Source organism: Numenius arquata, chromosome 1 (assembly GCF_964106895.1).
Source record: "Numenius arquata chromosome 1, bNumArq3.hap1.1, whole genome shotgun sequence".
NCBI lineage: Eukaryota > Metazoa > Chordata > Aves > Charadriiformes > Scolopacidae > Numenius > Numenius arquata.
Window position 1 is genome coordinate 109813993 of NC_133576.1, and position 14902 is coordinate 109828894.

The window sequence follows — 14902 nt, forward strand, 5'->3', positions numbered from 1 at the left end:
TCAAACTATTTTATTTTGCAATACAAGATTCTTTTCAGTGAATACTTTGGTTTTACTTAACAAGTATCCACAAATTCTCTTTTAAATCTGAATGTTTTGCCTCAGTCTTTCTGATCACTCTAATGTTTCATAAGTAATTTTTTGGCTACTGGGGAAAGACTGCCTTTTACTGTCTGCTTGTACAGTGATTAACACAATGTAGTTCTGATTCAAAGTGCTGATGATAAAGAAAATTTGAGATGCTTAAGTAGAAGACTTGAGGGAATGCTGAAAAGGAGGAGACACACGTAGTGCTATCCCAAGGCTAATTGCATGTATATGTGTTTTTATATGTATATATAAAAAATAAATGCATATTATGACAGCAGCATTTGAAATGTTGAGTTCTTTTAAAGAATTTTACGTAATTCAATGACCAACATAGAGTAGAGTGAGTTGGCTTTTAGTTTTTAAATAATTATTTGTTATAAAGGTAGTGTGTTTCTTGGTAAAGTGGAACTCCAAACTGGCAGTGTGTCCACAGCATGGGAGAAGATGAGATATAAATTCCTTTGTTTTCCCCCTTCATCCATCTCCATATTAAAGTGTGTTTGTGTTCTACATTTGCAGAACATAGAAACAAGACTAAAGATTTGTTTGCCTGAAGACTTGGGATCTGCGCTGATGGATGGTGTAGTTCTCTGCCATTTAGTAAATCACGTTCGTCCTCGGTCTGTAGGAAGTATTCATGTACCTTCACCAGCAGTAGTAAGTTGAATGTTTCTTATTACATTGGGGTTGGGGGGAAGAATGTTTAAAAATTACTGGTTTATTGCAAAAAGAGATTTGGTTACATAAACCAGGTTGCTGTTCAATGAATGTTCTTTGCTGTTACGGGCAAGATTTACATTATTACAAATTCAAATGTTCATTAATTTTTATATATTTTTTTAATATATATGTATAGTGTGTGTATATATATAATTATCCTGCCTCTCTCTGATCTAGCAACAATCAAATTTTTTGATAATACCCTTTGTGTTCAGCACACTATGAAATTCTATGTTTACAAGATTTTATTATAGGAGACCCTTTTTAAAAGAAAATTAGCCCCTTGTTTGTTGGTTGGAGAAACATGAGGTTAACTTGAGCAATGTCTGGCTTGGCAGATGTCATGTAACTAAAGTACTTACAGCACTTATTAGCATATTATTCCTGCTGGGTTAAATGCAGAAATTATTCTTTTTACCAGAAGACAGAATGGAATAGAAACGTGTGCTAAAGTGGTTTAATATTGGCTTGCCAAACCTAAGGACCTGAAGATTTTAGGACATAAAAACTGTGTAATCTTCTTGTGTACGTTTCTTGAAACGTAATTTTCTTAGGATTTTCTCTATTTATTGATGTCCTTTTCTTGATCAGATTTTTGTTCCAGATTGCTGATACCAGTCTGGTTCTGAAGAGGTTTTGTATGTTTTTAGAATATCTGCCCCCCCTTTTTTTTTTTTTTTTTTTGTAAGGTACATGTTGGTAAATATTTGCAATGTACAGCCTGATACTCGGTTCTGAGAATAACATGTGGATTTCAGAGCAAATCTGTAAGAACTTCCAAGAAGAGAGATGTTAAGAAAAGGACATTTTCTTCAGGTGGTCTTGTGGAGTTTCTTGTACTGTGGCTTGGTTTTAAATTACTTCTGTCTTGGTAAAAATATGACATTGCCAAAATATGAGAACTTGAATTTCTGGGGCAAAAACTTAATTTTTGTTACTGCTTTTTACATTTTTTTAAGATAAAAATCTTGCGGTGTTTTCTATAACAAAAGGCAGATACTTTAAATCCATTTTCATTTTCTTTCAACTTTATGTTGATGATGTTCTCTTGCTTGAAACAGCCATCAAATTACTTTAGCCTAGAAAATTATTTCTGTAAAGTCCCTGCTGCTGTAGTGAATTCTTGGTTTATGTGGATATTCAGGAATTACCAGTGTTTCACATCGTGCATTGAAAAAGTAAAATACTGAGTTGTTGGGTTGGGTTTTTTTGTAACATGATATTTCTGTAACTATTTGGTGAATAGCCCCGAGTGACACTCTATGGAACTACTTGAAGTTCTACAATAGGAAATTTCTTCTTCAGACATTAAAATTGTGTATAGTTACTATATATTTGTGAGTACATAAAATACTTTAAAAGTAAGACCCTGTTAATTACAGTTAATTCTGTTCCCCAGGGTTCTTCACCACTGTCTTCACAACTGTTCTTCACCAGTTTACTGAGCTGTCCAGAAAATCAATGTTGTCTATCACAAATACATTGTAAGAGGCGGGTTTTAAAACCTCACAAGCTGGGTGTAAACAAGTAGAGATCTAAGTGTGATTATGACTTTAAAAACTAAGTAAAAGCACATGACATCCACAACTTAAGTGCTCAGATGGTATTTGTAGGCATGATGGCTTTAGAGTTGTAGAAAAAAAAAGCTGAGCAGAATTTTATGCATTATTTTAAGGAGAAATAGGGAAATGGTGCACCAGTACAAGAAAAATGAAAAAGATGTATTTCTTGACTGAATGAATATTATTGACTTCTTCTGTTGTAAACTATTTTTGCTTGTTTTTACAGCCTAAACTTAGCATGGCCAAATGCAGGAGAAATGTGGAAAACTTTCTGGATGCATGTAGAAAACTGGGGATACCAGAGGTAATTTAATTAAGTCTGTCATATCTAGATGATCAAAAATGCGAAACGCATTAATTGCTTTAAAGCTGAAGGATAACTTTATGAACTACGGGTTTTCAGCCATAAAGATGTATAATTTTAAAAAAATATTGAAATAATATGATTTAATACTACTTTAGTGCATTTAAGTCATAACACTTAAGAATTGCAAATTTTGTCTTAAATTACTAACTCATTATTATCCCCAATACCTTCTTATTTTTGCCGTGGAAAATAAATAAGGAATATGGTAATATGTAATTGAACAAAAGTTTGGGTTTTTTTTTTGTTATAACCGCATTTTTACCTAGTGCTTTTAGAATATGGACTTAATTCTTTTTAATTACTAATTTTCCTTTTTATACAATATTAAGTACTATATAGTATGCATTGTAAAAGTGAATAATAACACACTTATCTCTTGTACTGAAACACTTCTGCTGTGAAGAACACGATTGTGTGTTAAGTATGGAATGTGCATTTGAGTAAGGTTGTTCTAGAATGTAGATATAAGTGTTTCAGTAGTTGGAAATAAGAAAATTGCACTGCTTGGTGTTTCCTGTTTCTGATTTAAGAATGGCAGCATTCATCATTTAATTTATTCTCATATTAATACGGAAAAATATTTTTATAACTTATGCAATGAATTCTGGAGTTTCATTGGGAATATTTCAAAGATACCCTTATGGTCTGGAAGCACCTAGTAAGAGAAAGTTAATTTCAGATACATGACCCTCAGAAGAAGGTAAAAGTGTTATACAAGGTCTTTTTAATCTGACATGGAAATTGCATGATGTATTTTCCCTGTGTTGTTGCCTACATATCACAATATAATTAAGACTGAGTTCTTTTTAGTATGTGTTTTAAGAATGCTGAAACAAAAGGAAGTTTTGTATTTCCCCCCCCATCCCCTTGGGGAGCAGATGGTAATGCAAAGATTTCACACTGGAAAAGAATTCCAATTTGAATTCTTTATATTTTATCTATATTTTAGGACTTGATTTGGAGGAGATCAAGTAACAGTTCATTTTTGCTATTTGTAGGAATTTTGAGGGGGAGACACTTACCTTAGAACTCCAATGAATAGTTCATCATAAATGAAATTTGAGAATTCAGTGTTATGTGCTGGGCCTCTAAGTTTTAATGGCTGATTTAGTTCTTGTAATTATGTGATTTATTATGTTAGAATGATTTAATATTAAAGGTAACATTTCACTTCAGAGAAGATCAAAATCTCAGTGCTGTGGGCTCGTAGACATGAAGCATTTCTTAAGTTGCCCCCACATTCATTGTCTTCTGATGCATCATAAATTATTCAGTGAATTAGAATACAAGTCAGGTTTATCTGGATATGGCCTGTCGGGAAAGGAAAGGTCACGAGCTGCTTTCACTGTTGTCAAGAGATCTTTCAGAAATGGAAATAAAACAGAAAAGTTACAAAGACCCTTGCAGTGCCATATTACAGATGGGTAAGCTAAGTCTTTGCTCTTGAGTATTTTTTTTAATTTTGTATTTCTGTAAGTAAGCTTTCTGGAAAAATACCTTTTTGATTTCTATGAATAGACGTTTTTATATATTTATTATTATTATATTTATTCTTTAATACTTCCATTGAAATTAGTGTAGATTTTTTTTAGTTTTTTTTTTTTAAATTTTATGATTTTGTTAGAGTATATGTGCCTTAACCACATTAGAGTATAGAATGTTAAGCACAGGGCCAGGTCTTACCAATCTGATTTATAAACTAACCATCCTTATGAACCTAGATAAGTGTTATCTTCTCCTGCGGGGAAAATCTCATTCACTTAAACGTTAAATGAATGACTTGGAATTGTAAAGTTATGATAAATTTTAAGTACTCTGAGGGGTATTCTTTTTGGTTAGCTGTTGGTATTTTGCAAATGTATATATTTGCTATATGTTGTGAAAATTCACCACTGTGATAGAACTTTGCTGCATGTTGGAGGGACGTATATTAAGATTACAAAGTTGTATGATAGCAAGTTTGACAGTCAACTGCTAAAGTTTTTAAAGAACTACAGATGGTGTGTTTAATGCTGCTTCAGGTTGATGAGTTGTACATGACCTAACTAACACTGGACAAAACAGTAGAAGGAATGCAGTGAATTATTTCCTTTTTTCAAAACAAGCATCTTATGGGAAAGTGATAGGTTCCGCTTATGGATCCCAATACCCACAGGTATTAGACTTTTCTGTGATACTTACATCCTTGTCCAGTTCCCGAGAATTAACTTCAAATTCTGCTGCATAGCTTTTTTAAAGAATTTTAAATTGTCATAGTTCCTGTTGGTTTCTTTTCAGTTATTTATGGAATAGAATACGTGCTATTCCCTGAACTCCATGGGTTTAGAATAATATCCTGTCAAATTATGTAAAATGAAAACAAGAAAATAGCTGAGTAATGACTGTGTTGTGCTGATGTGCAGTGTCTCTTACTTCTGTGGCTTTCAGCATTTGGTTCTTGGGTCAAAATCGCTTTCCTCAGAATGATCCTGGGAAACTTTATGCAGGTCTAGAAAAATGCAGTTGGTATCTGTATCCAAATGTGTCCGAATGAGCATCAGGAGTTGGTGTCTTCACCAAAGAATCGCAAATACGAAATTCAGGAACATGAGCAGCTCTTTAGAATGACCTTGTGCGTAGATGATTCTGGAATTGTGTGCCAGCTGGAGTCAGAAAGCCGTTACCTGCTGGATGAGAATTTCAGTACAATAGGTGCCATGTTGAAATCACTCTCTGTTAACGGCCATATGATGCTCCTGATCATATGCAGAAGGCATGTGTTGGATCATAAGCAAAAGGGATGTTTTAAGCATATGGTTCTGACCTTTAAATAAATAGCAAGGCTTTTATTGCACTGGGAGGCTATTGAAAGTGTGAGGATTGTCGGACACGCAACTTGTGGCCAGTTTTGCCACTAACTTTTCCTGTAGAAAAGTTTATTCCAGGGTATCAGAGATGTTTGTAAATGATGTTCTGTCTGAAAAAAAATAAATTAAAATTTTTGTTCGGTGTGAGACAGGGATGGTGGCAGGTAAGCATCTGAAAGCCTGAAGATTCAGAAAATGTCTTTGCTATGTCCCTCAGGAGATATATGACAGAAAAGGTAAAATCTCTGTCACCTAGAAAAGTACAAAAGAAGACTTTATTTTGCACTGTTAACTAAAAGCTGTCAAATTGCCTAGAATGACAAACACTCTTAATTTTTGGTTGGTACAGGTTGAATAAGCAAGTGGCAGTAGATGTGTGATAAGCAGGGGTGCCTGTCCTACTGCATTTTTTAGAATGATATGCATTAACTCAATGGTGCCACTCACTGGCGTAGATTGTTAATGTCATATGAAGCCACTACTGACACCACCTATAATGCTTGTCCACCTATATTGCACCCACCCTTTCTCCCTTTTTGGGTTTAAAAAAATAAAGCAATTTTTTTTATTTATTTCCCTTTGTGTTTAAGCGTGGCCTCCAAAATGTCAAGTGTACCAGTTCTAATGCAGTTTTACTCTTCTTAGTGGCATCTCATCCCAGAGGTGTTAAAAATGATCAGGAGAGTCTGATTTATTATCACATGAGTATGTATGTAAAGTTATGGAAGTATTTTGATTTCAACTGCTCTTTCATGAAACCAGTAACGACATATGTAAGTAAAGACAAAAATATTCACATACATTTCTTCAATTTGTCCGTTACCACGTGAATCAGTATTCATACTAGCAGCAAAGAATTAGACTTTCCCATTTTAACCTGCAAATCAATAACTTAACTGATATTTAGTCTTGGTAATTGTTACCCTTGTAATCCATATTACAAAGCATTTTTTTCTTATGCACTTTCAGTAATGTTAACAAATATTCCCGTGAAAAGGAAAAACAAATAACTGATTTGTGGTGGGCCGAATGGTACTTCGTCGTAAATGAGATTTAGACCAGAACAAAGTAAACCAAATGCAATGTGTTATGTGAAAGGCAAAAGTTTTAGTCTGCACTTCTTAGTTCTCAATTATGAACAAATATGGCATATCAGAAGTAGAACCTTCTAAGCATTTTGTCAAAAATGAAATTCAGCAAAGTATTTTCAATGTTTGTGAGCCAAAATGCAGAAGTTGTCTTTTTACAAAGACACAAAATAGTTTTTATAATCTGCAACTTACACTAATATAATATCTTAACAGTTTAGACACTTAAGCATCTTTTGGCCCTTTATGGGGCCTCTTCAGGTCAGAGAAATAAAATAGAGTTATTTTTAAAAAAAGGAAAGAAATAACTTTCCCCACACACACAGATATACACCTTGTCAATCTTCATATAGCTTGAAAAAAGGTAGGCCTGAAGTTATCATGATTAATACTAGAATGGTAATTTCTACTGATAAAAGGGAGTGATAAAAGTAAACCTTTCACAGGCAGTTGTTACGGCAGGTTTATGGAGGTTCAGTGTCCCAGCACGTCAGTAGGGGTGCAGCAGGGTTCAGTGGTACAAGTTATTTATAAGGTGGGAATGAGAGACTTCTGGTATGTCTCTAATTTTCAGTCAGGTACTTGGTGTACACATACTGAGCAGAAAGGAGTGATGGTAAGAAACGGCTTTTTTGATCTCAAATCATGATATGAAGGCTCAGATTACAAAAGGCTTAGCTGTGCCCCTTCCTGTGACTTTCGAGTCCTGAAAACGGAAGCTGTTACTGCATCTCGCCGCCTCCTCTGAAAACTATTTCTACTACATTGCAAGATCAGCCAGAATTATTCTAAAAATCAGTATGATCTGTGTTAGTGTAGGAATTGCTAATTAAGTAAAACAGGAAAAAAGCAGGAGGCTTTTGTGTGCTAAACCTGTAAAAGTAAAAGAAGCAACCAAGCAGAGAATGTCAAGCTCTTGATCTTCTCTCCACCTATTAGTTGTTCAACTGGTAATCATGTTTCTCACTTTAATGGAAGGTGTATTTTCATTGCCACTTACACTTGTTTTCTGATCAGTTCACGTAATCAGTTACTTCTCCATAGTTTCATCCTGAGACAACCATGAAGTTGCAGTAAGTTTTTATCAGGTATGACTCCTTTCTCCTCCCTTTTGCTCTGTGCTCAGTAATGGACACTATTTGGCCTACAGTATGGAGTTAAGTGGTTCAATATGCTGGCAATTAAGAGTACTGAAAGCATAATTTTGAAGTTCCTTTCATTTGTGTTTTGAGCATAGTGCATATGCACTACAGACTGCATTCTTTAATGCATTTCTGCAAACTTGCCCTTGACTTTCTTTTGCCAGGGTCAAAATTTGAGGAGGTTGGTTGTGAAATGCTGTCTGTTCTCACAGTCCCTGCAGGAGCCTGTCGAACGAGGGTGGTTTGTGCACACAAACAGCTGGTTATGCTTTTCTCGTTCCGCTTCTGTCTTACCGTCTATATTCTGCGTGCATGATTATGGCAGCTATATGATTTAATCCTGTCGCTTCGTAGATATAACAAATCAGTCCATGAATTGAATGCTTTAAGTATATGTATCTCTTTAGTTCTTACTAGTTAATAGTTTCAGACTCCTAAATGAGAAGGGCAGTGCTTGTGATGGATGGGTGGATGGTTGGGTGGTTGGTTGTCTTTGAGACTTTGGGTGGGGGTCCTGTAATTTTTCACTATTTCATGATGTCACGTTTTAGTTTGGTATTTTCATTTCACAGCTTCTGTAAAATTCTGGTAACTTAAGTGGAAATACGTTCACCGTTACTGAAAAGCTGTATTTTTTCTTTAATCTAGAGTTACATTACAAAAGTTTAAAATACTTACAATATAAACATTTTACTTAATAAGGTGTGAATGTAACACCAAATTATCCATTGTCAGAGAACACCCAAAAATAAGCCAAAATGATCAGAAATTTCTCAGGTTTCACTGAATTTCAATAAAGCGGAGCATGGTGGTTCCCACAGGAAGTTTCTTCTGCATGTGTTGGCTGTTCTTGTACGCTTTGGCTTCTCCTGTGTACTGCTTAGGAACTTAATCTCTGGATAGCAACTTCCTCAGTCTCTGTCAAAATTCAACCTATTACCAGCTCTCATTCTCTAACTCTGAAATTGCTTCCTTCTCCATTTGACTGCAGTATGGACTGTTGGGAGCTTTTTTTGGACAATTTTTTTTTTTAACAAGTCCTTGTTTTAAAGTTCTATCAAATTTTTTACATAAGTTTGAAGTTCAATGTATCTTAGATATTTGGGTTTGGGATATATTTGCAACAAGTAGGAACTCAGTCTCGTATGCTATTTTAAAATTAATCCAGCATTTGCTGGGTTTATTGGTGTCATTGGTAAAAGTGGAATATATTACATAGTTGATGGTTGTGAGAAGTTTCTTTGCCCTAAAATTAGATTCTCTGTAAGCCGCTTGTGGATGTAGATGTTCTTGAATGCAGTACTACTCCTATCCCATTTTTAAACAAATCAGCATGTTTTGTTCTTTCTATGGGTTTTCATCCTTTAGAAAAAGCCAGATACAATTACATTGAAGTTTATTATCGCGCTAGAATTTTGAGTTGAAAAAATTCTGAAAAATGACTGTAAAAATGGCAGTGTTGTTGCGAGGCAGAGTCTTTTCCCCCCCCTCTATGTATCTGCTGGCCTAAGTAACAAAATTAAAATTTTGCAGCTTTTAACTCCTGCTAAAGCTAGAACCAGGCATGGCAAGCAAAAAAGAAAAAAGAAGTGTCACTTTCTTCTTTGTGTATGAATGACAGTTCTAACTTTCAGTTTCACTGGTCACTTTTCAGGATAGAAGGGCCTTTTAAATATTTTGAAGTTTAATTTATTGCCGACTAGACGCTGAACCTTTGCACTCACAGAAAACAGACATCTGAACTTCCATGTCTTCATTTATTGGGTGTGCTGTCAGCTCATTAAGCAAGTGAAACTGAAAAACTACTAAAAAAACAGTGTTCCTCTGAAACTGGGGATCTCTTTTCTACTTTATGTAATTTTATTTCATTAATATTTACCATTTTTGCCGATAGTAAGGCCTCATTTGCAGTGTAAAATGGTATATCTTCGAGTTTTAAAAGTACTAGTTGTTGCTGGGTTTTATTTTAATGTTAAATATTGTGTATGAGTACTGATATTATTGTTATTATCTATTATACTTCATTTTGTATAGCTAGTCTAGAGTGGATTGCTATATGAAGTTACTGATACTTTCCAAAAAAAGTTTGGGAAGCTAACGTGCTAATAACTTTTAAAATGCTACCGAAGGAATTTAGTGTCAAATTCTTCCATTTAGAAGCTTTATTAAAGTTAAGTATAGATAGTGCTATATCGACTTTTTCCATTTCAATCCCAGGGTGTCATTTAAGATGATATTTGAATACCAAGTTTTAGATTATTTATTATGTTAGAGAATTTTGAATACTTGTAACAATTTCTTTAAGTACTCATTCTTGAAGCTTCATATTGCTGTTGCTTGTGCTTTTAACAGCTTTCTAACCCACTGTTTGCTATTGTATAAGTTAGATTTTTTTAAAACTGGTTCCATTTAAGCATTTGAATAAGGCCCAGATGGACAGAGGTGTGCAGATCTCATTGGAATAAGTGGGTCACATGCACATCCTCACCCTTGTGAATCCGAGCATAATTTTGGAAGGATTTGAAGGCCTGAGCTCGTCTATCTTAATATTTTGATATTATAAGATAGCTTCAATATTTAGAGGAAATAAAGCTGGGGTGTCTAGTGACTAAGGCAATATTAGCAAGAAACTATTCCTACATGTTTATGCTAGAATATTGTGATAATTTATTTATCAATATATTTCTATTTTTGTATTTTTAATTTTATGCACTGTTTTTTTCTGTTCTAATGGCTGCCCTTCGGGATAGGCTGACCTCTGCTCTCCGTATGACATCCTGCAGTCGGATATTCGTCACATTCGAAAGACTGTTGACTCTCTGCTCGCCCTCGGGGAGAAAACCCCACAATCAACTTCTACCTTTCGCTCCTGGGATCTAATAGGCTTTTGTCTTTTCCACATACTTTTTATAGTCTTGATGTATATAACTTATCACTGGAATGTGCTAACAGCATAACCTGTTCGCATGTGCACACAAACTTTCTGCTTTGTCTCTGACAAATTACAGGTACTTATTTCCTTCCTTTGTCTTACAAACTTCTCCCTTTCCCTCGCTTCCCTTCCTTGTAATATCTTTATTAATCTCTTGCAATAGGGGAGAGGGGGAGTAACATCTTGAAGACGAGTCCCATCTCTTCTCCCCCCTCCAGTTCTAGTATAAGAACTTACGTGCCTCTTTATTTATAGGGTGTTTTCTTTTATGTTGCCTACACTACACACTAAATGTGTTAAACCAGTGAAGCTACTCTTACCCCACTTTTGGGTGTAGGCTGGACGTGTATCACAAACTAAACAGAACGGAGCCTTTTTGTGAGAATTCAAGAATCCTGCAGATATTGAAGCAACTGAGGTGGCACTTCAACAGATGATAGTATTTTCTGAGTTGGTGCCAATTGTCTCAACACACTTGTGTTGAGAGCACTTACAGAACTAACTTTCAAATTACTGTTATTTTTTTAATCTTTTAGATCAATAAGAGTACTGTAACTTTAAAGACTGTTGGTCATCTCTACCGTTCTGATTAAATTCCGTACTGGAGTAGTTAATGTTTTCCTGCTTAGATTTTGTTTTCCTCCAGATTCCATAGAATAAGCTTTTTCTTCTGTCACCCAAAGCAGCATTGAAGTGCTTTTAAACACTGGCTATGTTACAACCTACATGTGACTATAAATTAGTAGTGGGTATGAGTAACCCATAATATGCCGGTGACTTTAGAATGTTTCAGGATGAAGATGGTGGAGTACAGTGTGATACAATAAGACAGTCTGAGAATAAGCTGTTGCTATTCTTATGTGTGACCTCAAGCGAGTCGTGTCACTATCTTGTCTCTGTTTCATCACCTGTGAAAATGCAGGTCGTGTGTGTGTTTGTGTAACAACTGTAACAAAGACAATGTAGCTAGGTAAAAGAGATCCTCTAGGAAGATTCTAGAGTTTCCATCCTATGAGGTTGTACAGAATAGGTCAGACAAACATTAGCCAGGAGGTGTTTTGGTATGTTTGAACACTGCCCGTGGTCAGTGCGCCGGACTGATGACCTCCAGTTTCCTTCCAGTTCTGTGATCTGTTCATCTGTTGTAAAACGTGAATAAGATAATTTTGTTTGTTTGTTTACCCCATATCAACATGAAATGTACAAGTGAAAATTCATTGAAAAATGTAAAACCTTGAATATAAGCCTATATGGACGTTGCAATATTGGCCTAGATGCTGTTGACTAAATTTGTAATTCAGTCTCAGGCCGGCTAACCAAAGGACCTCAGTTTTGGGGCTGTGAAATAAATATGTTCATTCCTAGTGTATAAAAAATTACCTATAGACTTTTAGGGGATAACTAGCATAAGGACTTGTACATTACTGATTATTTTGGCCATATGGTTATGATTTAGTGTTATACTATAAATATCCCCGTTCCATAGATACTTGTAAAATTTTATTAAAGAACTTCTAAATAGAACTAAACTTCTAAATAGAACTTCTAAATAGAACTTCAGTTCTATTCCTGGTTTCCATGGCTTAAATACATACATATATAACAAGGATGAAGTATATAATTAGATATGTATTTTAAGATGGAAAAATTAATTTCAGACGATGGATAAATCCAGTTTTTTAGAGGTTTTAGTGTCTAGCAGCTTCCGTTGTATGCATACAACAACTCTATTGTAAAGAGTGTCTTTTGTGACCAGGCATGAGTTCACTGGGTGCTTCTAGGTTCTCGGTACTTGAGGAGAATGTACTGGTTATTTGGGTGCATAGCTATAGTCTTGTGGCCTCATCCTGCAGAGACCTGTCTCTTAACTGTGTGCCTAATTTTTGTGATGCCAACACTGGACACTTGCTTACTCAGGGTTGGAGCTTGACATTTAAGCTTCCACTTCCAGCAGATCTTTGTCTTGATCTTGGTTGTCTTGTTTTAACGCTGTTGCTCTTCTAGTGAAGCTGAGAAAGTGGCATAAAGCTTGATTCAGTTCAGAATCTATTAATTGTATGATTCTTTGTAATCCAGTGTTGGTATTTGAGACAAAAGTGACGTCTTCTCTAGGGCTGGGATTTTATTTTTGCTCCTGTAAGTGGTGAAGAGGTCTCCTGTCAATGCTTTGTGTTGTGCGCTCCTCATATAGTACTGGTCTGCATGTATGAGTATATTTTAACATTTTTTGAAATTAGAAAGTTGGTGAAAGTTGTTGCTACCATGCTATAGTACACATCCATCTCCTTGTCTAATATTATGTCTGATTATCCACTGTATCCAATCGCTTTGGGACGGAGGTAAGAGAAGTAGTAGAGCAGCATGTTTTGCATTTCTGGCGTGCAGAAATGGAAGTTCATGTCTTCAGTGTTTTTAAACGTTTTATCAGACTAGGCACTGAGTTAGAAACTGAACTACTGTTGTGCCGATGCAGACCAACTGAACATATCCCAGTTATAATGATACGTAACTCTCTTAACTTGTCCAAAGTTTTAACTTTATGTATGCCTACCATGCAGAGTTGTCATTTAGTTAATTACCGTACATTTTCTCACTGTTCTCAACTTAAAATGGAACATTGCAGACACTTTCTTGTAGTTAGGGAGTTGAAGCCATCTTGAACCAGACTGTGAAAGATGAACATCCTTGCTTCATGACAAGCACAGCCTTACTGCCATGCATGAAGCTTATCCCATTTTGTATTTTTTCGGGTTATTAATAGCACTTCCAGATATACATGAATTTTACAGGGAAAGGAATAATAAAATGTATCTTTACATTTCTCTAAGTGTGAATGTAGTAACGTTTATCAAAATGTATTTCAAACTTAATGCAAGCGTGAAAAATACACATCTACCCATCCCTGATGCCAGTAATTCTCCCACTAAATGGGCAGGTGGAAACTATAACATATATGTAGCTCATTAATCTACTTTAGCAGGCTCTTTGCTAAATTCAGAGTCCTGTTTCTGTGCTACTGTTCCTGGGTCTTTAGTAGTTGGGAAACCAACAGTTCAACTCACTGGTGTTTCTTCACCTCTGAGGAGATCTCAATATTGAGATGTTCAGTTATATACAGTTGGTACTTACTGCTCACCGCTAGTGATTAATTTGATGACCTTGGATTTAAAAGCCACGTGTGCTGTAGTTCACCCACATATGCATTGATAACGTTATATTTGCTCCACCATTTATTTTCCCATTCAGTTTTTTCCATTGCAACAGTCATCAGAGATTTTCAAACTGTGATTTCTTCATACGTCTACCCCAATCTGTACTGTGGAGGTCCTGTCATCCCTACTGCAGTAAAGCAATAAATACAAACTGTGATTAATTAATCTAATATGCACGCAGGTAAAATGTGTTTGCACTGGATTACAAGGGGCATTTTGATGTGAGGATTTGGTTTCTTTTTCCTTATGACAGAAAACAGATAAATATTTTCAAGTGCAGAATAATGCAGTGTAGTAGTCCTTCAAATGCCTCTTTCTTCAAATGTGTATTAGCAAACTTTTACAACTGAAAGCTGTGTATGGATCCCATTGTGTTCCTAATAAGTTCTCTGAAAGGCTGCACTTATTTTGAATGAGGATTGAATTAGACCTGAGCAAATATTCAGTCCAGTTTTCTGCTCTATAGACATTAATGAGTTTCCAAATTATTGCTTCATAATTGTTTTTCACAAAAAGAAGTATTGGCGTTTTACTCCTGTTATAAAATAATGAAAGCAGTCATATATGCAGGTTTAGAAAAAATGGTAGAGCAGGTTTTGTGGATTATTGCCATTTCCTTCATTTCTAGCTGCCGTATGCGGAAAAAGCAGTATAACAATACTTTAAGGTAATGACCCATTCTACTTTGATACAAAACACTCTCATTCCTTCACTTTATCTCTCAGAATTCAATGTATAAGGTTATGGTATAGTTGATGTTTCAAGTGTAAGTATACTTTTTCTCTTACTGTTCAATGTGTGTCTGTCTTCATTAAGTTGTCTGTTCCCTCCAATTTCAGGTCACTGTTTTCTATAGCGTGTTAGAATGAAACTGTGAGGTGTTTTGGCGAAATATATGGTCTGCTTTTAAAATGTTATGGCTCAAGGCCAGTAGCTGTAAAGG

At 35.3% G+C, this 14902-nt stretch overlaps 1 protein-coding gene across 1 annotated transcript in view; it reads left to right on the top strand.

Annotated features, from left to right (window-relative positions):
• Positions 1 to 14902, top strand: part of LRCH1 (leucine rich repeats and calponin homology domain containing 1) — a 130772-nt gene that overhangs the window by 108958 nt on the left and 6912 nt on the right. The window contains exons 18-19 of the mRNA XM_074157733.1: positions 610 to 747; positions 2599 to 2676. Of these exons, the coding sequence (XP_074013834.1) occupies positions 610 to 747; positions 2599 to 2676 (216 nt within the window). The remainder of the gene's footprint in view (positions 1 to 609; positions 748 to 2598; positions 2677 to 14902) is intronic.